This window comes from Ovis canadensis, chromosome 1 (assembly GCF_042477335.2).
Source record: "Ovis canadensis isolate MfBH-ARS-UI-01 breed Bighorn chromosome 1, ARS-UI_OviCan_v2, whole genome shotgun sequence".
Lineage (NCBI taxonomy): Eukaryota > Metazoa > Chordata > Mammalia > Artiodactyla > Bovidae > Ovis > Ovis canadensis.
The window spans coordinates 119,848,431-119,876,241 of record NC_091245.1 but is presented as its reverse complement, the minus strand read 5'-3'; the positions used below and the strand labels follow the sequence as shown (position 1 = coordinate 119,876,241).

At 45.4% G+C, this 27,811-nt stretch overlaps 1 protein-coding gene across 3 annotated transcripts; it reads right to left on the bottom strand.

Annotated features, from left to right (window-relative positions):
- Window positions 1-2,475: 2,475 nt before the first annotated feature.
- Window positions 2,476-18,888, bottom strand: POGK (pogo transposable element derived with KRAB domain). Of its 3 annotated transcripts, none has more exons than XM_069547783.1 (6): window positions 18,452-18,888; window positions 17,094-17,227; window positions 11,530-11,656; window positions 10,676-10,774; window positions 7,620-9,103; window positions 2,476-4,294 (listed from the first exon to the last, which is right to left on the bottom strand). In XM_069547783.1, the coding sequence occupies exons 2-5, from the start codon at window positions 17,223-17,225 to the stop codon at window positions 7,632-7,634; spliced, it is 1,830 nt and encodes a 609-aa protein (XP_069403884.1). In that variant the 5' UTR covers window positions 17,226-17,227; window positions 18,452-18,888; the 3' UTR covers window positions 2,476-4,294; window positions 7,620-7,631. The 3 variants fall into 3 exon arrangements, with proteins under 3 accessions (XP_069403884.1, XP_069403894.1, XP_069403902.1); XM_069547793.1 differs by having other exon boundaries at window positions 18,628-18,888; XM_069547801.1 differs by lacking the exon at window positions 18,452-18,888 and adding an exon at window positions 17,456-17,636.
- Between the last annotated feature and the right edge of the window lie 8,923 nt (window positions 18,889-27,811).

Genomic DNA, 27,811 nt, shown 5'->3' with positions numbered 1-27,811 from the left:
TTCTAGAACAAAGAAGCTGTTATAACTTTGTCTCCACAATCAGGAGGATGTCTGTTTGTTCAGAGACATCACATATTCTGTATCTGGCAAGTCTAAAATTTCTGCTTTTCTCCTGAACTGTTTTTTTTTTTTAACTGATTTTGACAAAATGTTAAAAATTGGTTATCTTTGTTAGTAATCAGTTTAATATACTTTTTGTGTGTGTGTGTGACGTTTTAACAGATATAGTTGCCTATTACAGTTTCATAGAAAATAAGACTTAGAAATGCTATGCTGTTTGATGAGATAGTCTTTTCTTTAAAAACCAAATCAGAATAATCTCTTAGGATGTAATTAACCTTATAAAATATCTTCTCATAATTCCTTTCTTTTAGAGTTGTTAGGCCCAAAGACTTTGATGGTAGGTTCATCTGTTCATTTTTCCTGTAAACTGTTCTAAGTTCAAGTAAACATACTGGACTTTTACTTGGTTAATTCTCCTGTTCCTGTGAACTATCCTTCCAAATGGCAGTGTTACTACCAAGTTTGTTTCTTAAAAGATACGTGACTTTTTTATTCAAGAGATGTTTTAGGTAGATACACTAGAATGTACAGATGGGTTTCAGTTCAGTCAGTTTAGTCGCTTAGTCGTGTCCGACTCTTTGCGACCCCATATAAATAATATATGTATAGATAAGTATGTGTGGTTCAATATCTGGATCTGTGTATTTGTTTTTGTACTTTAAATGCAACAAATAAATCTTTTGGGAGAAAACTTTTATTAAACATAAGGAATACTGCCTTCAGAAATATGAAGAACCTTGCTTTATGAGACCTTAGCAGAAGCTTTTCAAAAGAATGTATCAGATGAGAAAGATAAAAAACAGGTTCCAATTAAGGTGTGTCATCGCTTCCTTTTGTGATGTATAGATTAAGACAAAACAGCTTAGTTTCAGTTCTTGGCACAACTCTGAAAAGTCATTTAGAGTTTTAGATAACTCAAGAATTTTTAGGATTTCTAAGAATTTGAACTGATATCTAACTGTGTGTAGCGGATCCGTATTATATCTTGAGCTTTAATGCTAAGTATGTATTATATTTCATGTGTTCCATAGATGGAGAGACATCTAGACATCTTGAACATGCCCTGCTGCTCATTACAAGGACAGGTTCCCATTGAAATCTGGTAGCAGTGGACCTCCACAGAGAATTCCTCACTAGCTATGGGACCTGGCCTGAGTCCCTACTCATCTGTTCTCGTGGAACCATAGGGCACCAGAGGACTCCCAAGCCTGGGGCCTCACTCTTAAGGCCCGCTTCCCACGCCAGCTTTCCTCAAGTATCATTTGTACATTGGAGAGAGGAGGTCAAGGGCATGGCAGGCAGGCAGAGTGATTGCTACTTAGGATGTTTCCAAGATAGACTCTGAAATTCAAATACCCCGGTTCCATGAAACACTGCCTCCAGCTCTAGCTCCATTTTGGGATCCTGAGTGCAGTGCATCTTTTATAATTAGTTTCTTCAGAAATCCTGAGTGCTTATTATTAGGCATCATTTAGAAAAATAGAGGAAGAAGGCAATTAGAAGTGAGATAATTTCAGGCTTAGAATAAAGCTTATTTTTCCTTTAGAGATTTCAGTAATTCTTTCAGCTATAGGTGTTATCATTGTTCAAAACCAGATTTGGTAAGGCCCGCTTGTCTACCAGGCACCAAGTGCTGGTTTAGCACATATTCTTATCACCTTCATCATCCTTCCTGGGATCAGTCAGGCACACAGTTCCTCTAACACTTCTCCCATTGCCTGAAGTGATTAGCGTGTTGCTGATCGGATTTCATGAAGTGATTTCTAAATGATTGCTCACTTTGACCATATAAAAATGCCTATGTTTCATTGTGTCTTTGACTTAAATGAGAAATTCCTCCAGTTTGAATAATGGTTTGGGAGTCAGACTTAGATGCTATGGCCAACAGATTGGTTCAGCATTCAGTTCTCATAGCTTAATAAAGGAAAAATATCTAGATTATTATTGGAGTGTAACCTAATATTTAATTCAATCAACTGGGATGGTAATTAGTAAAAGCACAATATTAAAAGGCATATAGATTCATCATACTTTCATTTGAAAAAATATTTATCAAAACAGGACCAAGTTTTCTATTCATCAACCTGCTAGCATGTTTCCATTCTTTTAATATCCCTTTATGAATTTCCTTCATTGATTGGTAACTTACCATTCCTGAAAACAGTCACTAAACATGACAGGGAAAAAGCTATGTTTGCTAGGGCCCTTTTCCCCACCTTTAAAAGCCAGTTGGAAACCACACATATTTACCTTTAAAGATACCAACAGTAATTACATTGTCATCCCATGAACAGACTTTTTATTCAAGAATATAATACATTGGTACCAAACTGAGTGGAGAATGAAGTGTAAATGAGAGTTTGAAATGTGACTTTTTAAAAATGCTAGCAGATAATAAACCACCAGAGCCTATTGTCTTTATTATCAAAGTTTATTGTTAAGAGTCAGTTCCTATCTACTGGGGAGTACAGCTATGCCTCAATATGTGCTATAGTATCCCTAGGGTAATAGCCATTCTGCAAAATAGTTGTACTGGGGCTCTGTTAGGCATAGATCGTAAGTCAGTGGAAGAGTGAGCCCAGAAAACCCCGACAGTAGAGCCATTACTCTAGGAAGTTCCAGTGCTGTGCAACCTGTAAGGCATCATCTGTCAGCTGATGATGAGACTCAAGGTGGAATGAAACAGGAGTTGAACCCATTTTCTACTCTTCTCTGCAAGACAACTATGGCTCCAGTGCAGGAACCAAAAACTAGGTCTTATAAAATCCTTTAAGCTCCCAAAACAAGTAAAACAGGACATAAAGAGGAAAGGGCCAGGAAGCAGGATAGTGGAGGATAAATTAAGTGGAATTGGAGGGAATGAAAAGTAGCTGGATTTAGATGCCATTTGAGATGATAAAAGAATACAGTGCAGCTAAAAGCAAATGAGGAAACAATTCAAACTGAAAAGTAATTCGACACCAGAAGTTAAAGTTCCCCTCTTGGAGGAAAACTGGTTTTAAAAAATGAGGAACGTGGGTCACTAATACTAGGAATGAGTACCTGAGTAGAAATAGGTGTTTCAGGATGCCAAGAAGATTATACAAATGAGCTGGGTCTATAGGAAGGAAAAGTGGTTATGGTAACCTGTTATCCAGATCTGACATTGGAATGACGTTTCTAGCCATGGCTTTGTCTATGAGGTTCTGGCATATTTTTTTGTAGCACAGGTAGCTTTGATGGAATGTTTTAATAACACCCAACTTATGTGGGAATGCAAATTAGTGTAAAATTTCAAGGATCTCCCACCTATTTCTGCAGGATAGAAGTTTAGAAGTCCTAAAACAGCTGTGACTAAAGGCCCAAGCCCTCTTACCACCCTTGTGATAAAAATATTAAAGGATTAACCAAACAGTATCAGGTGAGTCAATGGGCTTTGTACCATGTAGACAGCAGATAATTTATGGTGACTTCTGCAGGCAGCCTGAGAAACAAAAGAGCTTGTGTACTAAATGCTACCCTATCATTAAATATAATAATAATGAAAAATAGGGCCATTAAATGAGACCCTAGAAAAGTCTAGCTGCCAACCAGATTGGGAAGATAAATAAAGTAGCAGTTTATTTTAATCTGTATTTTCCATACTAACCTAGTTTGTCTGTAGAAAAGCCATCTGCTGGCACTAGGCCAGTATGTCTGAATTTTGTCATTATTAGCATCTCATTTTTCCAAAAAGAAATGAGTAAGTAGCACGTGTACATAAATGACCATTTCTACAAAGCTGCCTCTGCAGTCTTGACCTGTGTGGGGACAGGTTCTACTGATGGAAGCATTTTTAGAGGCAGAAGGAAAAACATTAACTTGAGGTTTTCTCCAAAGAAAGAATACCAGTGGAGTTGGGCCCATATGATGAGTTTCTTGTTGGTGTTGAACAAATGGTCTCTTCTCTAGGAAATACGTTTGTTCACACCTATTTACAGGTTCTATAAATGTAATTTCTAAAACAAGAAATGAGGCAGAAGCAGTTTCTGTTCTAATCACGTCTCTGATGAAATGAAGGGTCCTCAACTTTTCAGACTCCTCATGGTGTGGGATGGGGCTGGGCTCTATCCCAGGGCCGGATGCTCAGGCTGCTGTCCAGATCTGGGTTATTTCAAGCCCCACGGCCTTTTCCTGCTTCCCCTGTGCATTCAGGCTGCGAGGAATCTTCCTGAAGCTTCTCCTCCCCAAATGTTCCAAACAGTTCTATTTGCTAGAAAATAGAACATAAGTATGAGTTAACCTTTGGATTTTAGACGCTGTGTAACTTCATGAACATAATTATTCCATTAGTCACATTTCCAAACAGATGAGAAGAGGCCACTTTATGCCCATATGTCTCCTCTCAGATGGCTTGTTCACTGATAATCCTGTCTACTTCTATAACTTCCTCGGCTTAAAACCAGGGCAATTATACAGAGACCTGTAGCTGTCAAGATGAGCCGAAACTCATGGTTCTGATTGGATGTAAATACACGGCCCATGTCCACAGCTGTGTCCCAGCCTTGTTTTCTTCCTTTTGACAGTTTTTGATCCAGTCCTATGGGTAGAATATACCTTAGCAAATTAAAAATACACAGAAATGTCATCTGCTTAAAATCCTTCAAGCTAGGCTTGAGCAATACATGAACCAAGAACTTTCAGATATACAAGCTGGGTTTCAAAGAGGCAGAGGAACCAATGATCAAATTGCTAACATCTGATGGATCATGGAGAAAGCAAGGGAGTTTCAGAAAAACATCTACTTCTGCTCTATTGACCACGCTAAAGTTTTTGACTGTGTAGATCACAACAAACTGGAAAATTCTTAAAGAGAGACGGGAATACCAGACTACCTTACCTGTCTCCTGAGAAACCTGCATGCAAGTTAAGAAGCAACAGTTAGAACTGGTCATGGAATACCTGACTGGTTTCAAATTGGGAAAGGAGTATAGCAAGGCTGTATATTTAACTTATTTAACTTATATGCAGAGTGTATCATGTGAAATGCCAGGCTGGATGAATCACAAGTTGGAATCAAGATTGCCAGGAGAAACATCAACAATCTCATATATGCAGATAATACCACTCTAATAGCAGAAAGTGAAGAGGAACTAAAAAGGCTCTTGTTGAGTGAAAGAGGAGAGTGAGAAAGCTGGCTTGAAACTCAACATTAAAAAGAACTAGGATCACGGCATTTGGTCTCATCACTTCATGGCAGATAGGGAAAAAGTAAAAACAGTGACCAATTTTCTTGGGCTCCAAAATCACTGCAGACAGTGACTGCAGCCATGAAATTAAAAGACGCTTGTTCCTTGGAAGGAAAGCTGTGACAAACTTAGCATATTGAAAAGCAGAGACATCACTTTACCAACAAAGGACTGTATAGTCATAACTATGATTTTTCCAGTAGTCATGCATGGATGTGAGATGATGATTGTGTTCAGTTGTGTCCCGACTTTTTGTGATCCCATGGACTGCAGCCCACCAGGCTCCTCTGTCCATGGGATTTTCCAGGCAAGAGTACTGGAATGGGTTGCCATTTTCCTCCTCCAGGGGATCTTCCTGACCCAGGGATCGAACCCACATCTCTTGTGTCTCCTGCACTGGCAGGCAGATTCTTCACCACTGCACCACCCGGGAAGCTACAGGCCAAGGGACTCTCAAGAGTCTTCAGCACCACATTTCGAAGGTGGCTGAGCGGCGAAGAATTGATGCTTTCAAACTATGGTGCTGGAGAAGACTCTTGAGAGTCCCTGGGACTGTAAGGAGATCAAACCAGTCAATCCTAAAGGAGATCAACACTGAAGATTCACTTGGAAGGACTGATGCTGAAGCTGAAGCTCCAATACTTTGGCCACCTGAGGCAAAACAGATTCATTGGAAAAGACTGATGCTGGGAAAGACTGAAAGCAAAAGAAGAGGATAGCAAAGGATGAGATGGTTAGACAGCATTAGTGACTCAACAAACATGAATTAGAGCAAACTCTGGGAGACAGTGGAGGAACAGAGGAACCTGGAGTGCTGCAGTCCATGGGGTCACAAAAAATCAAACACAGCGACTGAAAAACAATGGGGTGGGGGAGGAAGGTAAATATGGTAAAAACTCACTATAACTCCTATTTGATATTCAGTGGATGCAATATAATGGTTAGCAGGCTGAATTCATAGATTAGAGGACATGAGGGGAAAAAAGCAATTTTAGTGATTTTGACCGTAAGAACTTCTAGTACAATTTGATTTGGGCTTCCCTTGTGGCTCAGCTGGTAAAGAATCTGCCTGCAATGCAGGAGACCTGGGTTCGATCCCTGGGTTGGAAAGATCCTCTGAGAAGGGAAAGGCTACCCACTCCGGTATTCTGGCTTGGAGAATTCCATGGACTGTATAGCTCATGGGGTCGTTGGAAAGAGTTGGACACGAGTAACTTTTACTTGATTTGGGGGCAGAGAAGGAGACTTAAGTCACTCTTCAGCTTACGCAGCATGAAGTGGGGGTGTCTGACAGGAGATTTCATTTAGAGAAAGCAGCAAGTAGGATGGAAATACCTAATTATACTTTACAGGAAAGAAATATCAAAATACATTTAGGTCCTTTGTAAAAGGAATGCTCTCTTCATATTAAACACTGTTTGGAGGAACAAGTGAACTGAACAAATTAGGGAAATAACAAAAAAGAATATGTGTCTGTTCTCTGTATGCTGCCCACTGTAGGTGGTCACTTTCTGCTCTCAGGGGTTGTGGGGGGAAGAATCATTCTACTGGTGTTTGGTAGTCCTCCACTCCCAACTTCCTATGAAAGCGGTGGCCCTTCTATACTTAACTCTGAAAATGCCAGGCCTTATTGTCTTCAGACTTCACTTACTGGAGTCCTAGATAAGCATTCTGGTTTGTTTTTTGGTACAGAATTTCAGTTTAAAAATATCACCCTTCACATGTCTGTGAAATTATTGTAATTGTTTATTCCATGTGAATGTTGTCATGAGGATAAGATGATGCTTTAAAACAGACAATTGATGTCCCAGGGAAAAGCGAACATAAGCTATTTCTTTCATTCCCCACTGGGCTACTGCAGACTACCCCAGACGGAAACTTGAGACCCAAGAGACGCAGTTTGAAGGTGCACACATCCTTACATCCCAGCTCTCCAGGCTAGCCAAGGTGAGCACAGTTGTTTCAAGTGAATCAGGTACACACGTTGGCCCTATATATTCATGATTTATATGGGGAAGGAAAATTTTGGTTTTGCAGACAAAACTTTTTAATGGAGTCATGTCAAACTATGCTCCTTCAGGATTAAATAATTTCAGCATTATGGCTCTCAGATTAAATGTTCAGGCAGCTCACTCATTGTTCACTTCATGCATTATACAAAATACCCATGAAATAAGCCAGGCAACCAAAGTTTCCTATGAAGGAGAAAATGCTGACGGCTTGCTACCTGCAGCACTGCACTGTGGGGTCGAAGAGTTCTCAGAAAGAACGGCAAGAAACAAAGGGCTGTTTGTGAGACCCGACGTGTCCCGCGGGGACGGCGCCCAGCGGCCCCTCCCGGCTGCTCACCTCGGCTTTCCCTCAGCGGCTCTCTGCCAGGCTCTCAGTGTCACACTCCTTGGGCGGCTCCCCTCCGCCTGGCAGCTCACTCTCGATTTCCCACAGCACGTCATCCTCATCCTCCAGGTTGCTGGAGATGTGGCACTTCTTGAACCCTTGGACGATGGACTCGCTCGAGATGCTATTCCACGCCACCATAACCCACTCCAGAAAAAGGCCCAGTGGCGGCTTCTTGGCGTTCCCGGTGGGGCTCAGAGCCAGGTTCCCCGCCAGGAGCCAGTTGGAATATTGGGCCCGGACACTGTCATTCAGTGGTTTGTAGACCACCACATCCAGCACCTGCAGCTGCGAGGTCAAGCCCCCCGGGATGATGACCATGTCAGTGTTCATGCTCTCCATGGAGCTCTTCACTGAGTCGGTGGCGTGGCCCCGGAAGCCATTCAGGATCAGCAGCCCTCGCTGCTTGGGCACCGCGCCCGTCCTCCGCCTCCACACCACCTCCAGCCAGTCCTGCATCAGATCCTCCGTCATCCATCCATATCGGTGGCAGCGGATTTCCATGCCACTCGGGAATTTCCCAGGGGGGATGTACGTGCCCCTCAGAATGATATACGGAGGTAACTTCCTCCCATCAGCCAAGACACCAAGCATGGCTGTGATTTTCAGTTTCTCCCTCCCTGGCGTCTTGACCAAGACAGGCTTTTCCCCCTGGTTGTCCACAGTCACCCTCGAGGGCACCTCTAAGCAAATGGGCGTCTCGTCTGCATTTCCCATCTGAGCCACCTGGTAGTCGTGTGCCCTGCGCAGAGCCAGGACACTCCGCTGGTAGGTGACAAGCTTCTCGGTCAGGTCTTCGGGCAGCTGCTGGGGCACGGGCACCTTATGCCGCAGAGACAAGTCATACCTCCGCATCATTCTTCGACACCAGCCCAAGCTAGCCTTGAACCCTTTCTCTGGAATGTTCATCTCCTGGGCAATCTCCAGCGCTTTCAGCTGCATGGCCTCCCTGGTGATAGGGTCCCCTTTGGCCTGCATGTATCGCACATACTCGGCCACGCGCTGGTCCACCAGGGCGAAGCGCCCGTTCTTGGGGCCGCGGAAGGCACGCCGCATGGCGTGGGCGTTCTGCAGCTGCGGCTTCACTTTGCGCCAGTCGCGGACGTTTTTCTCCAGCACCCCAAACTGCTTGGCCGCCTGGCAGTTGTTGGTGCTCTCGGCGTACTCCACCACCATTAACTTGAACCCTGCGTCGTAACTGCGGCGCATGCCCCGGCTGAACTGGAACTTTCCGGCCAGGTCGTCGGCCGAGAGGTCGTACCCGGGGAAGCCCATGGCCATGTAGAAGGGGTACCCCTCGCCCCACTCGGGCAGCTCTGTGATGTCCCGAGGCAGACGGAGGCCAAAGCCATCCAGGTGCTGAGGCTGGGGAAACTGCGAGGCTGCGTTCATCGGGCCCGCCCAATCTGGGGGCTTCATGTCGGATTCTTCCTTTTCTGGAAGATATACAGGGAGGGGTGAAGATAGTGCCCATCAGTCAAATGATTTTGGGGTCATTCCTTGATTTGTTTTTGGTCAAAATACCAAGACCATCTGAATCTGAAGTTCACTAAAAGCAGTCACTTTAATAACAGATACTTCCAAAGTCCTCACCCCTGTGCCAGTTCCCATAGATGACCACATCTACTTCTCACAATAACTGTTTCTTTACCCTATCTTTGCAGATGAGTGTAGAAAAATTCAGTAACGTATCAAGGTGGCAAAGCCAGAAAGTGGCAAGGGCTCGCAACTGAACACGGGCACCAAGCTTGAGTAATGTACTAACTGTGAGGGCCACGCCTGGGCCAAAATAACCTTTACCTGGGTGAGAAGCCAAATACAACCCATTCTACACATAGTGTTACAGAATTGTATCATCATGAATTGAATCATATCCCTTAAACCAAGAAAATCTATAGCAACAGCACACTTAGCAAAGTTAAGCTTATAAGGCAGAAGTATGGTTTTTGCATACCCATGTCAGAACTGGGTTTCACTGTATATTTCTATTTAGAGACTGGTCATAGAAATTGACTATTACTCAGGGATATTACCATATCTCACCAAAACTAAGAACCCATCAATTGCAAGATGTACCATTTACATGCCATTAAGAAAAAAAAAATGCCACTAGTGAAACTGTAACATGCCATCAGTTTTACGTGTTAGTCACTCAGTTGTGCCCGACTCTTTGTGATGCCACGGACTGTAGCCCAGGTTCCTCTGTCCATGGAATTCTCCAGGCAAGAATACTGGAGTGGGTTGCCATTCCCTTTTCCAGGGGATCTTCCCGATCCAAGGATTGAACCTGAGTCTTTGGTAGATTCAGGCAGATTCTTAATTGTCTGAGCCACCAGGGAAGACCCACCAGTTTTAAGAAGCATTCTCAATTGCAGAGATGTTAAAGTGATGACAGAAATACATCTTTTACAATCAATGAAATACAGCATTTTAAACTATTACTTATAGAAAGAAGGAAAATAAAATCACTCTGGCTGTTGGGAAGCTGTATTTATCCAACTCCTGCTCTCTAGCTGTTTCTCAGTACAACACTGTATGCTTCTTTAGACGCATTTGCTCAAATGTGTACTACAGCTGCCACTGCTTTTTCCATCCAAGATGAAGCAGACAGAAGTCAAGTAAATCACCCTGGATGCATGCTTTGCCACGCTGTTTTCCTTAGCTTTCAGAAGTGTGTGGTATGCTCCCAAGGCACTCAAGATGTGCACTGACTGGGCCAAAGCCACACAAACTTCAATTTCATTCACCTGCATATGAGGTTGCACCTTGAGATTTATAACCCGCAGTTGACAGATGAAGAAATGGACAATCAGAGACGTGGATGAAGTTGCCGAAGGTCACACAGCATGGGAAACAAGGAGATTTTGAAACTCCAAAGCCCATAGTCTTTCTGCCTCAGAACCTTGCCTTACACTTAAATACCCCCAGAATGTACCTTAATGTAAACTTAAAATCCATCTTCATAATTCTCCCACTGGATGCCTTCTGGATTGGGTTAATGATAGTACCTGCAAAGGTTCCTCCTTGGAGCTGCCATTCGTCAGAATTCTGAGACTCCTCCTCCCTTTCCAACCGAGTGATCATGTCAGGCTTAGGGAATGGGAATTCTGTTTACAGGAAATAAAACAGGTTAACAGCTGTGTTACTGTCTTGGAGAATTGCCAAAATAAGTACTTTGTAGTACTTAAGCAAACCTCCTCTCCACTCTCACCCCTACCGTCTTCTCAGTATGGAGATTTATGAAAGGCAGTAGAGAAGGATTCAGGGATACTTAAAGAAAAAATATGATGGGAAATAGGTCTGTCCAAGGGAATTTATGGATCTCTGATAATGAGGGCCCGGACTAGCAATGACAAAAAGGAACTGCATTTAGCAGGGAAGTGGGTGTATGCAGCCATTGATCTAATGAGCATTCCAGTACCTGCACGAGCCAAGTGGGGAAATCCCTCCAAATGGTTAATATCAGTGCTGGGAGGGAAGCAACAAGGATTCTTTGGGGATATGTCCCCAAGCTTCTGAGGCTGACAGGATAATAGCGAGGCCTGCCTTCTCTCCTAGGAACATATAAAGTACAGGCCCAGATCCACAGTGACATTTCTTAGATGTCTTTTTTTTTTTTTTTTGATAAGTATGCCTGGGTTGAATGAGGATGGTTCTGAGAGCTGGCATGAGCTGCTGAGTAGGAGGACACAATATTTATATCCTGCCTAAGTCAAAAACAGGAAATTAAATGGGCACAAGCATTGAGGGGACAGAGTCCAGGTTCAGGAGAGAGGTATGTTGGATACACCTGAGAAGAGAGACATAGAATCAATTCTCTGGGCTCAGAGCTTCTAAGAGACAAAGGAAAACAAAGTTTTACCCAGAGACAGGACAGTTTCATAATTCATCCTCATGACCTCGCGGTAGAGAGCCTTTTGTTGCTCCGTCAAAACTTCCCACTCCTCGTCGGAAAAATATATGGCCACCTCATCGAATAGGGCTGGCACCTGCAACGGTGAACAGGCTTTTCTCAATGACTCGTCTTCACGTGTAGATGCAGATCACACACCATTATCTCACAAGGGCGGGCCTGGGCCCGGAGACACATCAGTCCTCACAGGGCTCCAAGGTGCAAAATCTGGATGTCAACAAGGTCCTCTGTGCCCTGCTGAGTGCTTGCCACACTCCCATTCACAGATAAGGAGAGCAGAACCCTGAGATGAAAACTCCCCACCGTGGATCACCAGGTCGAGAGACTGGATCCTCACACGAAGCAGGAGAGCTGATCACAGCTAAGCCCCCACCCACAGCCAGTCGACTACAGGAAGGAACATCCTGAGGCGGTTCCCCTGCCAACACAGCCCTGCTGTCTCCCTCAGTCACAGACCCTCAGACCACGGGGGTGCTGGGGGTTGCCTGGGCACTAGTCTCCAGCTGCGGAGCGCTAGCCCCAGTGTATGACTCAGAACCCAAAGCTGCCCGGGGAGGAGCCGGTGAGAGCAGGGACCTCATCTGGCCTTTTCCACTCCGTAAGAGGACGAGGAGGAGGAGAGAAGGGCTAATTAGAGCTTCAATTTATGTAATGAGATACTGGAGCAAACTGGTTTGCTTTGATGCCTAGACCCACAGCAGAAAGCCCTAAAGACAGAGCTCCACTCCCCACTCCCGTACCTCCCTGACACTGTGGGCCAGTGGGAGGGGGTGCCCACGTGGTCGATTGCAGCCAAGCCACCCAGACCAACCTCCTCTTGTTAAAAATCCTATTCCAAAGCTCATATTCAGTGGTAAAGCATCACTGGGCTGCTGTGTTCAGAGCTATTTCCCGTGGTGCAGTCTAGGGCCTGGGGGGATCATGATGATGTTTTCCATCAGCTTAGAAAAGTTCAGTGTCTGCACGGCCTGCAGCTTCTTCAGGTGTCTGGCCATCAGTCCTTTAGACCTCCTGGCCTTTCCGCCTTATTCACAAAGTCCACCCCATCCCTCCCCACCCTCACAGCCCCTTCCACATAGGGAGAACTTCCTGCGAAAGGCCCTGTAACTGCTTCATTCATTTCCCCCCAGAACCCCATTTAAACCAGGAGGAAACTGGCTCAGAGTAGCCCTGTTTCTGGTCTAAAATCCCACAGCCAATAAACAATAGGGTTGAGGCTGGGACCTAGGATGTCTGACTTCAAGGCTCCAGCCCTTACAGAGGGCAGAATAGCCTCCCAGGTACCCAGCTTGCATGCTCTCACTTCTACCCCACACACTCAGTGGAACTTTGCTCCAACAGTTCCTTAACAAACCATTCCTGCTCCTCCAAAGGCCAGGAGGTCTCCATACGTGCTGCTTCACAAGTCCTTCCCATTCTTGGCCTGGCTGACACCACCCACCTTCCCAGATTCAGCCCAGATACCCTGTTCCCTGGGCAAGCTGGCCTCAACCCGGGCTGTGTACCTTGTAATGCCCTGGGCTCAAGGCACTAATCACACTGCAGGATCCTCTTGGTGTACCTGTCTGCTTCTTTCATTAGAGTATCAGCTCACTGAGGGCAGAACCTGGGCTTATTTTGGTTTGTTCCCCTAAGCCTAGGACACTTCCTGTAGAAAGTAATCCCTTGAAATGGTGTTTTTGAGTCAAAGATTTAAGTATACACTCTCTTCGTTTCTCTTGTTCTACCTGGAATAGTTTCAAATAATCATTAAAATTCGTCTGTCACAAAACTGAGCCTACTCTTTGGAGTAAGAATGGACAAAAATGCCTAGTGTAAAACACCAGGAGGTATAATGCATTGGGTCTCCGGGCTCTGCTCAGATTTCATCAATCTGGAAAGCCAGGCATCTAGGAATTTTCCATCCCACCCCATCCCACTGCCCAGGCTTTTGAACAACTCTCCCTTTGGCCTTTTCTCTCCCTAGGAAATTTCAGATCTAGGCTATACCTATTTATAGTCCCTTTCCCTTTGCTGATAAAACAGGACACAGGACTGGCTGTGCCTGTCATTTCAGAATGGCGATCCCTATCAGCACTCTTAGAAGGTAACACGTACCCAGTGTGGTAAAAATACAGCAGCCCTGGAGTGGTGAGAAGGCACCTGGAGGCTGGGGTTGGATTCATCCATGTACGACTGAGCCATGGAGGGTCCTCAGACAAGCCCACACGATGCTTCAGAGGCACACGGTGTAGTGGCTTAGTAATTCTGCTCACAGCAACCTTCTGTGAGAACTGAGCAAGCCTTCAGCTAGGCCCTGCCGTGCGGGCCTCCCTGCTCTCTACAGAGGCCTTTTATCTGGCCAAGCACAGCAGAAGGTAAACAGGGCCAGCCCTAGGCCAAACTCAGAAATCAGGCAGCCAGTGTCCAACCCCAGACACCCACCCTTGCTGGGTCTCACAGGTAGGGGCCCTCGATTCCTGCCCTCCTCCCTTCCTAGAAGGTCAGGGACTCATCAGATAGGTGTACTTCCTTCTGCTTGTGTGTGCTGCCTTGCTCGGCCCCAAGAGCTGTCATTCCAATGCTTATCTAACTATCCTAGAGTACTTACATGCTGCCCAGGCATGCTAACGAAGCTGTATAACCACTCAACAAAGACAGTGGGGCTCTTAGGGCAGAGGCCTGGGACCAGTGCACTGATAGAGTGCCTGCTGTATGCCAGGCACTGTGTAGGGCATTCCTTCTTGCACTCGTATTGAATTCTTTAGATAATACAAGGATATGGGGATAAAACTACCCCAGTTTTATGGGTAAGCGAATGGCTGATAAGTATCTTGCCCACGGTCACAGTTAGCAAGTCTGACTCCCATGCCCACACTTTCTCAGCAGGTCACTTAAGCCCCTTCCTCGTGGCAGTAGCAAACCCCAGGGTCCCTTAAGAAAGATGAACCGAGGACTTCTTCCTTAGAGCTTCTAAGGAGAGAGCTCAGACTCCAGGGCGCAACATACACCCCAGAGCGGCTGGCTTGAGCCTGGGGCCCACCCTGCTTCTCTCAACCGTCTCCTCCACTCCCTGACACGCACCGCGGGCTCCAGCTACAAGAGCTACTGCTGACTCTACACAGAAACTTTTTTTCCAGTGCCTGTGCTCCTGGCTTCCTAGATAGCAAGATCTTCCCTTCCCTTGGCTGGTTCCACCTCTGCCTAAGACTTGGTTCAAAGTACATGTTCCCTTTTCTCTACCTGAAATTGTATTTCTACTCCAATTCTCCCATGCAATATTACCCTTATAGCATGGTTCTAAGATTGAAAGCTTTTATTGATTACCCTAACACAGCTTATAGCCAAAACAAATACGTAAGAGACAGATTTGATAATTTTCTTCTAGTTACCCTGGAACAGGATTTTTTTCACTCAGCACCGCTGACACTTCTTGCCAGATCATTCTCTGTTGCAGGGGCTGTCCTAGGTATTACAGATGTATGGCAGCATCCCGGGCCTCTACCCAGGAGATGCCAGTAGGCTCTCCCACTTTCCAAGTTCCACCACAAGTCATGACAACCAGAAATGTCTCCACCCAGATGTACCTGGGAGGGGGCAAAACTATTTACTACTCAAGAGCAGGTCCTTGCCTGTTTTTTCCAGGAGTTCTCCAGCCTGTAGGAGAGACTGTCCAGACCTGACATCTACCACAGAATTCCAAATACTGTGCAATTAATCAGATTTACTTTCCTGTCTTCCTCATAAAATAATTCCACGAGACTAAGAACTTTGTCTTAATGACACCCAGCACTGCGCTGAGTAACTGCAGATGGATGGCAGGTTGCTTGGATGCCACACATGCCAGTCCTCCTCCTCCAGCTCCGCTGGTTACTTCCTTTCCCAGCCAAGCATGGGCTTCACCTTGCTCTTTTCTGAGTTGTCCCAACAGACTCTAATGCTTGCTTCTACTGCACCTGTTTTGCATGCTTCTCCATTCTGTCTAAATGTTCTCGGTTGGCCAGTATAGCCTCAAAGTATTGTGTTCTTGCTCAGGGCTAGATGGGATGACTCCTGCTCTCTAAAATCTCCCCAGCTGCAGGGATTAGAACTGAGGAGGACAGCAGCAGGGTCTGAAAAGACAGAAGCAGTCCAGCTTCAACAGCTCGACTGGCAAACCCACAGCCTGGAGTCGTATTTTTTTTTTTTTCCTTCCTAATTGAGTATAACATACATACAACAAAATGCACTACTTTTAAGGTTCCAGCTCAAGAGGTGTTTTTAAGAACAGAAGTCAGCATACATGTGTATCCCAGGGCCAAAGCAGATAACCCTGCTGTACCTCATGCAGTGGGAGGGGAGTAGGACGAGATAGTTTGCAAAGACCATGATTCTATGGATACAGATCTCTCATTGGAAACAAAGCATACTATGTATACCGATGACATTCATACACAGTGGAAAACTAAGCAGAGAAAAGGAATGTCATTTGGTGCTTATTTAAAATGTTTACCATGCATGCTGAGTTATCATGAAGTCCAGTAAGTACTGTAAATGATGTATACAACTGTAACTATAAATATCTGTTGCATTTATACTTTAAATTTGAATTCTATCACACGACAATGTTTGCATATGCTCCCTACTCATTGCTGCCGACTATCCCAATCCCTCCACCCAGGGCCAGCTGGAAATGCAGTTCTCTCCTGTGTCAACTACTGTAGAAGTGTTCACACAGAACCAACCGGCCTCATCCCATAAAGCTTTCCTCATATCAGCTCAGTACCCCAAGACTTAAATGATTTAAGTGGTTCCCTTCAATCAGTAGTAGGTGACAAAGATTTTCTCCTCACCCCAAATTTGGTCAGCCTCTGAGCCCTCTTCTCCACTCGGCCTCTACCCTGGACACACACACCTGCTATGGTCCACAGTCCGCACAGCCCAGTTTTAGCAAGAATTCCACTAAGTCAGTTTAGAAAGAATCACCCCCTGATGATGGCTCCTCTTAGCAATTTTCCATTCACTGAGCCCTATGCTTTCTTCCCTGGCTATAAATCCCCACTTGTCTTCACTGTTGAGCTCTCTCCTGTTCTCTTCTCTCTCCTGTTATGCCAGTCTTGAAGCCCATCTCAGTAGTTCTGAATATTAATATATTCCTTAGTATATTCCTTATTATCCAAACAAGTGCCAGAATAATTTTTCTTTTACACATGGGTCAGCAGACATTTAGTTGATATCTACAAGGTGCCTGGCATTAAGCAGGATATAGGGAATCCATGGGTACGGGAGAGAGACACAGCCGTGGCCTCTTGGACTTCCAATCTTGACGGTGATACATTATGTGGCTAAAGAGATAGTTCTCATAACTAGCTTCTCCATTCTTCGCTGTGCCTTTTAAAGCCACAGAACTGTTTTCTCAGGAATGCAAACACACCGGACTGGGCTAAGCTAGGCTATTTTTACTTCCTGTGGCTGCCCGAGGAAGAGACTTTACAAACCTGGCTCCCAGGCCTGCCCCTCACAGCTGTTTGAGGACCCCACACCTTCTTACTTACCCATCCACCCTCTGAGCAGATTCGGACTTTTTGCATATCTGTGGGGCCATCCTCCAGTTCCCGGCTCTGAATCTCTTCTTCTTCTTCCTCTTCTTTCAGGGTCAAATTGAGAGGGCAGGCTGTGGATGCCATCTCTGCAAGCAAGATTCAGTTCAGAAAAATCAGGTGCTAGTGTGAACTCTTCAAAGCCTGTGAAGGGGACAGCTCAGGTTACACAAACCTTTTTAGCCCCAGGACAGTTCAGGGGAACAAGAGAAAGGGAAGAGCCAGGTCTGGGGAGGAAGGGCTTCAAGGAAAGCGTCAGGAAGCTGGAAGGTTACATTTAGTTATGAAAAGAAGAGGGTTGCAGGCAGTCAGCATACCTGGCTGTGTTCAAATATTTAAAAGACTGGAAGAGAGACCAGACTGGTTCTGTAGAGACCCAAGGGCATAACAGGTTGGTGGGTAAACATTTCAGGAAGTTTTATTAATGCATCAAAAGGCAGAACTTTCTCATAGCCAGTGCCACCCAAACATGGAATCAGCAGCAGGTGTGTTGGCTTCCTGTCAATGAAGGAATTTGAACTCATAGTGCACTCGCTCAACTGGGTTGTTCCTACAGGGCCAGTTCAGTGTCAGGAGGTTGGTTGGCCCAGAAGACCTGGATTTTCCAGAGTCAAAGGTTTTGTCCATGAGCCAGGTCAGAAGATAGAGTCATTCTACCTTTAAGTGACTTTCCAAGCCCAGGACCCTTAGTGAAGAGTAATGCTTGGATACCCAAGAGGAGGCAGAAATCACCAGGGTCTGGGGCCCACCCCTACAGGCAAAACTCATTGCATCTGGAGAGCAAATTCTCTCTTCTGCAAATTCTCTTTCACCCAGCTCCTACGCCAGTACAAAGGCCGCGCTCCTGCCCTCTAGGGGCGCGGGCAATTCCTAGGTGTGAAGTGAGTGTGCATCTGGTGGGCCGCATCCTCCCAGGCTTCCAAAGAAAAGATCCTTCCGGAGTTCAAAGTCCGCTTCTTCGGTATTTTCAAAAAGGACGGGCAAATGCAGCAAGATACGTCTGGGGCGGGTGAACAGGCTTCAGATCCCTGGAGCTGCGGCCAGAACTTATCTACGGCCTCCCCGGCCAGCTCCCGGGTGGTGGGGGCGCCGCCCCACAGCAAAGGTGCGGTTTAAGAGGTCCCCGCCGCCGCCGCCCACCCGCACGGCGCCCCGCCCGCCGCCGCGCCCCCGGGGCGCGCTCGGGTTTCTCCAGCCATCTTGTCCCATTTCCCTTTCTCCGCGGCCCCGCGCCGGGAGCGCTCCCGCCGCCTGCCTGCCCGCGCCCGGCCCGGCCCGCCTCCCCACCTGGCCCGCTCCCAGCCCCAGCGCACCTGCCGAGCGGCCGGGGCCGGCGCCTCCTGCCTCCCCCGGCGGGCCCGCAACAAAGGCGGCGGCGGCGGTGGTAGCAGCTGCAGCGTCGGCGCCCCCGCCCCCGCCGCGGCCCAGCGGCCTGGGGCCCGAGGGAGGGGCCGCGCTGCCCCCGCCCCGTCCGCCCGCGCGCACTCACCGCCGGGCCGAGCGCCAGGGCGCGGGCCGGGGCCGCGGTGCAGACGCCGAGGGCTGCGTCCCGGCTGTCACAGCGCCATCCTTCCCGTCTCTCTGGCTGCCCGTGCGCGCGGCCCCTCGGGAGGGAGGGGAGAGGACACGTGGTGGGAGGAGGGAGGGTCCGGCCGGGAGCTGAGAGTGTTGGGAGGCGAGGGGAGGAGCGCGGCTGATGTCAGCGGGCTCGGCGGCGCCGGGGGACGGCGTCCGCGCCAGCTCCCGACCCTCCTCCTGGCGTGGCTTCCGGCTGGTGAGCGCCCTGCCCTCCTCGAGGCTGAGCTCCTGACCCACTGGCAGGCTATACCTCGCCTGCCTGAACAGTCTTGCACTCTGCCCTCTTTGCTCCCCTGGTGCAGTTTCCAGTGCACCGTCTGTGACCTCGGCATAGATGAGGCAGGAAGAGCCCTATTTACATTTGAAGTGAACGTAGCCTGGGTGCACGCGTTCCTGCGCTTATTTGCATGACCACTGCTTTGCGCTTAGTTAGATGAGTAAGTATTCCGGGTACTCGGGCCGTGCTTCAAGGACTGTGTTATGAACAGTGACCAGCAAGGGCATGAGGAAGAGTGAGGGGTGTTGGATTTGGGGGGAAGCCTGCATATGCACATTCTGGCAGGCATGTCAGAACTTTGTTGTTACGGTTCAGTCGCTCAGTAGTAACCTACTCTAGGACACAATGGACTGCAGCATGCCAGGCTTCCCTGTCCTTCACCATCTCCTAGAGTATGCTCAAACTCACGTCCGCTGATGCTATCCAAGCATCTCATCCTCTGTCTTCCTCTGCTGCCTTCAATCTTTCCCAGCATTAGGGTCCTCTCCAAGGAGTGGTCTATTCTCATCAGGTGGCCAAAGCATTGGAGCTTCAGCATCAGTACTTCCAATTGATTATAAAGGGTTGATTTCCTTTAGGACTGACTGGTTTGATCACCCTGCTGTCCAAGGGACCCTCAAGAGTCTTCTACAACACCACAGTTTGAAAGCATAAATTCTTTGGTGCTCTACCTTCTTTATGGTCCTACTCTCATATCCATACATGACTACTGACCGTAGCTTTGACTAGACGAATCTTTGTCAGCAAAGTGATGTCTCTGCTTTTCAATATGGTGTCTTGATTGGTCAAAGCTTTTCTTCCAAGGAGCAAGCGTCTTAATTTCACGGCTGCAGTCACCATCTGCAGCGATTTTGGAGCCCAAGAAATAAAATCTGTCACTGTTTCCATTTTTACCCCGCCTATTTGCCATGAAGTGATGGGACCGGATACCCTGATCTTAGTTTTTTGAATGTTGAGTTTTAAAGCCAGACTTTTCACTCTCCTCTTTCACGTTAATCAAGAGGCTCTTTAGTTCTTTGCTTTCTGCCATTAGAGTGGTGTCATCTTCATATCTGAGGTTATTGATATTTCTCCCAGCAATCTTGATTCCAGCTTGAGCATCATCCAGCCCAGCATTTCGCAAAATGTACTCTGCATATAAGTGAAATAAGCAGGCTGATAGTATACAGTTTTGATGTACTCCTTTCCTGATTTGGAACCAGTTCGTTGTTCCGTGTCCAGTTCTAACTGTTACTTCTTGATCTGCATACAGATTTCTCAGGAGGCAGGTCAGGTGGTCTGGCATTCCCATCTCTTTAAGAATTTTCCAAGATTGTTGTAATCCACACATTCAAAGGCTTTAGCATAGTTAATGAAGAATAAATAGATGTTCTTCTGGAATTCCATTGCTTTTTCTATGATCCAACGGATGTTGGCAATTTGATCTCTGGTTCTCTGCCTTTTCTAAATCCAGCTTGTACATCCGTAAGTTCTTGGTTAATGCACTGTTGAACCCTAGCTTGAAGGATTTTGAGCATGTGAAATGGATATAATTGTGTGGTAGTTTAAACATTCTTTAACATTGCCCTTCTTTGGGATTGGAATTAAAACTGACCTTTTCCAGTCCTGTGGACACTGCTGAGTTTTCCAAATTTGCTGGTATTTTGAGTGCAGTCCTTTCACAGCATCATCTTTTAGGATTTGAAATGGCTCAGCTAGAGTTCCATCACCTCCACTAGCTTTGTTCATAGTAATGCTTCCTAAGGCCCACTTGACTTCACACTCCAGGATGTCTGGCTCAAGGTGAGTAATCACACCATTGTGGTTATCTGAGTCATTAAGAGCTTTTTTTGTGTAGTTCTGTGTATTCTTGCCACCTGTTCTTAATCTCTTCTGCTTCTGTTAGGTTCATACTCTTTCTGTCCCCATCTTTGCATGTACCCGTCTTTTCATGAGTACCCATCTTTGCATGAAATGCTCCCTTGGTATCTCTAATTTTCTTGAAGAGATCTCTAGTTTTTCCCATTCTATTGCTTTCTATTTCTTTGACTCTATCACTGAGGAAGGCTTTCTTATCTCTCCTTGCTATTCTTTGGGACTCTGCATTCAGATGGGTATATCTTTCCCTTTCTCCTTTGCCTTTCATTTCTCCTCTTTTCTCAGCTATTTGTAAGGCCTCCTCAGACAGCCATTTTGCCTTTTTGCATTTCTTTTTCTTGGGGGATGTTTTTGGTCACCACTTCTTGTACAGTGTTACTAACCTTCCTCCACATTTCTTCAGGCACTCTGTCTATCAGATCTAATCCCTTGACTCTATTTGTCACTTCTACTGGATAATCATAAGGGATTTGATTTAAGTCATACATGAATGGCCTTAAAAGGCTTCTGCCCCTACCTAGTCAGCTGTGTGCTGGAACTAAAGATAGCTGTTCCACCTCCAAGGGCTTATGCTGAGCCCTTGATGGGACCACTGTGACCCACAAGATGGCAGAGTAGAAGGACATGCACTCATCTTCTCCTGTGAAAACTCCCAAATTATAACTCACTGCTGAACAACCATCCACAGGAGAATGTTGGATCCCACCAAAAAAAGACACTTCATGTCCATGGGCAAAGAAGAAGCCCCAGCAAGATGGTAGGAGGGGCATAATTACATTTAGAATCAAATCCCATACTCGCCAGAGATGCTTGGAGGGCTCAAACAAAATCTTGTGTGCCCAGGACCCAGAGAGCCCACAGAGACTGAGCCAGACCTGCCTCTGAGTGTTTGAGTGTCTCCTGCAGAGGTACGGGTCAGCAGTGGCCTGCCGCAGGGGCAGGGGCTCTGGGTGCAGCATACCTGGGTCACACAGCATGTGGCATAAGCCCTCTTGGAGGAGGTCGCTGGTACCCTGCCATAGAGTTGCTAAGCAGATGACCCAGAAAGTGCAGAACAATTATACCAAATAAATTATTGCACTGTTAAGAAAATTCTAGGATCCACAACAGATTTCCCAACATGGGGATCTGACCAAGGGGCTGAGAACCCCCAAGCCATTTGATTTTGGAGGCCAGTGGGATTTGATTACAGAGCTTACACAGGATGGGGAAACAGACTCTTGGAGGGCACAAACAAAACCTTGTGCACACCAGGACCCAGGAGAAAGGACCCTACCCCGCAAGAGACTGACCCAGACTTGCCCATGAAGGTCCAAGATTCTGGTGGAGGTATGGGTGGATAGTGGCCTGTTGCAGGGTCAGGGGCACTGAATACAACAGTACATGCTCAAGACCTTTTGAAGGAGGTCACCATGATCTTCATTACCTCCACTATAGTTTTGTCTTAGGTCAAACAACAAGGAGGAAACACAGCCCAGTCCATCAACAGAAAATTGGATTAAGGATTTACCGAGCATACCCCTTTCCATCAGAACAAGACCCAGATTTCCCCACAGTCAGTCTCTCCCATCAGGAAGCTTCTATAAGCTCTTATCCTTATCCCTCAGAGGACAGACAGAATGAAAATGACAGTCACAGAAAATGAATCAAACTGATCACATGGACCACAGCCTTCTCTAACTCAACAAAACCATGAGCCATGCCATGTAGGGCCACCCAAGACAGACAGGTCATGATGGAGAGTTCTGACAAAATGTGGTCCACCGGAGAAGGGAATGGCAAACCAGTTCAGTATTCTTGCCTTGAGAATGCCATGAACAGTATGAAAAGGCCAAAAGATATGACATTGAAAGATGAACTCTACAGGTCGGTAGGTGCCCAATATGGTACTGGAGAAGAGTAGAAAAATAACTCCAGAAAGAAGGAAGAGACAGAGCCAAAGTGAAAACATTGCCCAGTTGTGGATGTGAGTGGTGATGGAAATAGTCTGATGCTGTAAAGAACAATATTGCATGGGAACATGGAATGTTAGGTACATGAATCAAGGTAAATTGGAAGTGGTCAAAGAGGAGATGGCAAGAGTGAACATTTTAGGAACCAGTGAACTAAAATGGAGGGAATATGTGAATTTAATTCAGATGACCATTATATCTACTACTGTGGGCAAGAATCCCTTAGGAGAAATAGAGAACCCTCATAGTCAACAAAATAGTATGAAATGCAGTATTTTGGTGTAGTTTCAAAAATGACAGAATGATCTCTGTTCATTTCCAAGGCAAACCATTCAATATCACAGTAATCCAAGTCCATGCCCCAACCACTAACAGTGAAGAAGCTGAAGCCAAACGGTTTTATGAAGACCTACAAGACCTCCTAGGACTAACATGCCAAAAAGATGTCCTTTTCATCATAGGGGGCTGAAATGCAAAAGTAGGAAGTCAAGAGATACCTGGAGTAACAGGCAAATTTGGCCTTGGAATACAGAATGAAGCAGGGAAAAGACCAAGAGAATGCACTGGTCATAGCAAATAACCTCTTCCAATAACCCAAGAGAAGATTCTACACATGGACATCACCAGATGGTCAATACCCAAACCAGACTGATTATATTCTTTGCAGCCAAAGATGGAAAAGCTCTATACAGTCAGCAAAAACAAGACCAGGAGCTGACTGTGGCTCAGATCATGAACTCCTTATTGCCAAATTCAGACTTAAATTGAAGAAAGTAGGGAAAACTATTAGACCATTCATGTATGACCTAAATCAAATCCCTTACAATTATATAATGGAAGTGAGAAATAGATTCAAGGAATTAGATCTGATAGACAGAGTGCCTGAAGAACTATGAACGGAGGTTTGTGACATTATACAGGAGGAAGTAATCAAGACCATCCCCAAGAAAAAGAAATGCAAAAGACAAAATGGTTGTCTGAGGAGGCCCTACAAATAGCTGAGGAAAGAAGAGAAGCTAAAGGCAAAGGAAAAAAGGAAACATATACCCATTTGAATGCAGAGTTCCAAAGAATAACAAGGAGAGATAAGAAAGCCTTCAGTGATCAATGCAAAGAAATAGAGAAAAACAATAGAATGGGAAAGAATAGAGATCACCTCAAAAAAATTAGAGAGACCAAGGGAATATTTTATGCAAAGATGGGCACAATAAAGGACAGAAATGGTATGGACCTAACAGAAGCAGAAGATTCTAAGAAGAAGTGGCAAGAATACACAGAAGAACTATACCAAAAAGATCTTCATGACCCAGATAATCTTGATTATGTGATCACTCACCTAGAGCCAGACATCCTGGAATGTGAAGTCAAGTGGGACATAGGAAGCGTCACTACAAACAAAGCTAGTGGAGATGATGAAATTCCAGTGGAACTATTTCATATCTTAAAAGATGATGCTGTGAAAGTACTGCACTCAATGTACCAGCAAATTTGGAAAACTCAGCAGTGGTCACAGGACTGGAAGAAGTCAGTTTTGATTCCAATCCCAAAGAAAGACAATGCCAACAATTATTCAAACTACCACACAATTGCAGTCATCTCAAATGCTAGCAAAGTAATGCTCAGAATTCTCCAAGCCAGGCTTCAACAGTATGTGAACTGAGAAGATGTACAGGCTGGTTTTACAAAAGGCAGAGGAACCAGAGAGCAAATTGCCAACATCCATTGGATCACAGAAAAAGCAAGAGAGTTCCAGAAAAACATATACTTCTGCTTTATTGAGTACGCCAAGCCTTTGACTGTGTGGATCACAACAAACTGTGAAAAATTGTTGAAGAGATGGGAATACCAGACCACCTGACCTGCCTCATGAGAAACATGTATGCAGGTCAAGAAGCAGCAGTTAGAACCAGACATGGAACAATGGACTGGTTCCAAATTGGGAAAGGGGTACATCAAGGCTGTGTATTGTCATCCTGCTTATTTAACTTCTATGCAGAGTACATCATGCAAAATGCCAGGCTGGATGAAACACAAGCTGCAATCAGGATTGCTGGGAGAAATATCAATAACCTCATATATGCAGATGACACCACCCTTATGGCAGAAAGCAAAGAACTAAGCAGCCTCTTGATGAAAGTGAAAGAGAGAGTGAAAAGTCTGGCTTAAAACTCAACATTCAAAAAACTAAGATCATGGGATCTGCTCCCATCATTTCATAGCAAGTAAATGGGGAAACAATGGTAACAGTGACAGACTTTATTTTCTCGGGCTCCAAAATCACTGCAGATCATGACTGTAGCCATGAAATTAAAAGATGCTTGCTGCTTGGAAGAAATGCTATGACCAACCTAAACAGCATATTAAAAGGCAGAGACATTACTTTGCCAACAAAGGTCTGTCTAGTCAAAGCTATGGTTTTTCCAGTGGTCATGTATGGATGTGAGAGTTGGACTATAAAGAAAGCTGAATGCAGAAGAATTGATGCTTTTGAACTGTGGTGTTGAAGAAGACTTGAGAGTCCCTTGTACTGCAAGTAGATCCAACCAGTCCATCCTAAAGGAGATCAGTCCTGGGTGTTCATTGGAAGGACTGATGTTGAAGCTGAAACTTGTTGCGAGTGAAATGACACAAAGACAAAACATGAGACACACAAGAGACAGACAATACGCACTCCAGCTGGAGGAACAGAACTGCGCAAAACTAATTGCAGTTTATTATTATAAAAGCCCCCTAGGCAGAATTCCAGACTGCATGAATAAGCCTTTTCAGTACAGCGCAGGTGCACACATGTTATCGTACAGCAAAGGGGAGTGAAATCCCTGTCTGCTGCAGAGTCTGTCCAAAGCCCTCTTCTCCTTCTTATCACAATAAAGGAATGCTCCCTCATTTTCAAGGGACCATTAAACTCAAGGCTGTGTCCAGACTCTTTGGCAGAATGCCTCGTTTGCAAGGACGTTCAGCCCAAGCAGAGAGACCCGTTTGCAGGTACATCTCTGCTACCCTATTAACCCTTCATCTCCCCCTTTTTTATTTGCTTTTATAAATTGTAGCATGGTCTGTATCTTCTCTGCTTCGCACTTTAGTTGTTTCCCTTTCCGCCACCGCTGGAAGACTAGAAAAGCAACACAACATAAAAGTAATATAAACACAGTGTTCCCAAAGGTAGTCCCAATTAGTGAGGTTACATGCCCTAATGGATTTAAGTTATTCATTCCCTCTTGAAGACTTTTCAGCAAATCAGACCCTGTAATGTCAGGTAAAGTCCTGCTAAAAGTAGACAAAATTTGTTGTTCCAGGTCCATAATCTCTGTAGTGAGATCTTGATGCCCAGTCAAGGATGGTTTTACTTTATCCCATCCTTCACTCATGTTAAATGGTACAGGTGTTATACAAAACAGAGAAGAATTCCAATCACATTTCAACACACTTCGTGTAGATAAAACAGCCAATTGATCTCCAAGCCAGGAAACGGTGTGTTGAAGATTGAGCATGTCAGTAGCAACTTGTGCATCCAAATCTCGCTGTTGTTGCCATAACAAATGAGAGTCTTTATGCCAGTCCCGAATAAAATCAGCTGTTTGAATCAAGACCTGCTACTGCCGCTGTTGCAGTTACTGACGCGATTGCTAGAATCGAAGCAATGACCACACCAAGCATACGTCGAGATCGCTGTAGCAAAGTCTGTACAGTGGTTACTAGATGAGAAACAGCAAAAGAATCTGACCACGGCCGAGTCAGATTTATAGGTAACCATACTTCTGTCTCAGCCTTAACAATTACTAACGAGAAATTGGAGTTATAGGCTCGTCTTTCAAATTCTTCCCAGCAAGACTGATTTACACATTGAGTTAGATTACAATAGTCACATGACAGACCCCACAGTATCATCCCAGGTCCAATTCCCATATAACAATGCAGAAGGATATTTTACACATGCCATTGCGGAATAAGATTTATTAACATGTAAATTAACATGGAATGGACCCGAAGAGTCACCACTGTCCAAAGTATAGTTTCCTGACCAGATAGTGAGATTACCAGAAACTGCCCATAGTTTCCAAATATCTCCTTGAATGTGCGGATATCCTTGCAATTGTAATTGAGGAAGGACAAGTGCAAATTGCTGCCATTTAACTGTTTCATTACCATTACGCATCAAAGTGCTATTTGCACGATGGCACCTACGAGATTTATTTGACCATTTTTCTAAGAATTGCCCATGATCTGGACTCCAATCTACAATGATGGCCCCAGAATAATTCATGACTTTAAAGGGTTGATGACCTCGGCAACGTTCCCACTCCAAAGATTCTAGAGAAGGAGCAAAAAAGTTAACAGGACAGAGCGACATGTGTTTTCCATTATGAATGTCTGTCAGTTCTCTTGAGGTGTTAAATCCCCTGGTGGAAACAAGCACAGTAAAAGTAGCAAAATGGTAATTATTATACTTTACCCCTCATGTATTATAAGAATGATGAGAATGTTCCTTGGTGGACAGACAAAAGGGGTGTCCTCCTATACACAAAGGAATACCTTCCACTGCAATTGTCAAATTACTAATATTATATTGTTGTTTATGATGAGATAGTTGTTCTATTCCCCCGCAAGCTGGAAGGGGAAAGAAGGCAGTCTCATTAGTACATACCTGCACTTCTGGTTCCCCCCAAGGAAAGTGCTCTTACTAATGGGGGATTAGGTATATATGCCCAATATGTATGATTACTTGCCGATACACCGATTACCTGACATGTCACTACCGCCATCATGGCAAGCAAAAGATTGGTAGGATTTAGAGGTTGCCCTGCCTTCATTAATGTCTTCTCTGCTTCCTGGGTCCACCTCTTCATTTGATCCCACGTAGGAGGTGTTACTTCCCTTTATGGAAAGTAAAGCTTCTCTGCATAGTAAGCTCTTCGAATTTTTGAACAAAGGTATCAGCCATTGTTGATTTTGATCAATCTTGCTGGGGTCCAAAACCTGTAATTATTAACAGAAATGAAAGCATACCC

Coding starts and splice junctions, on each gene's coding strand:
- POGK (XM_069547783.1), bottom strand. CDS start 17,225: ATGGCATCCACAGCCTGCCCTCTCAATTTGACCCTGAAAGAAGAGGAA. Junction 11,657..17,093: donor TCTGCTCAGAGGGTGGATGG/GTAAGTAAGAAG, acceptor TCACCGTTGCAG/GTGCCAGCCCTATTCGATGA. Junction 9,104..10,675: donor CCAAGGAGGAACCTTTGCAG/GTACTATCATTA, acceptor TATATCTTCCAG/AAAAGGAAGAATCCGACATG.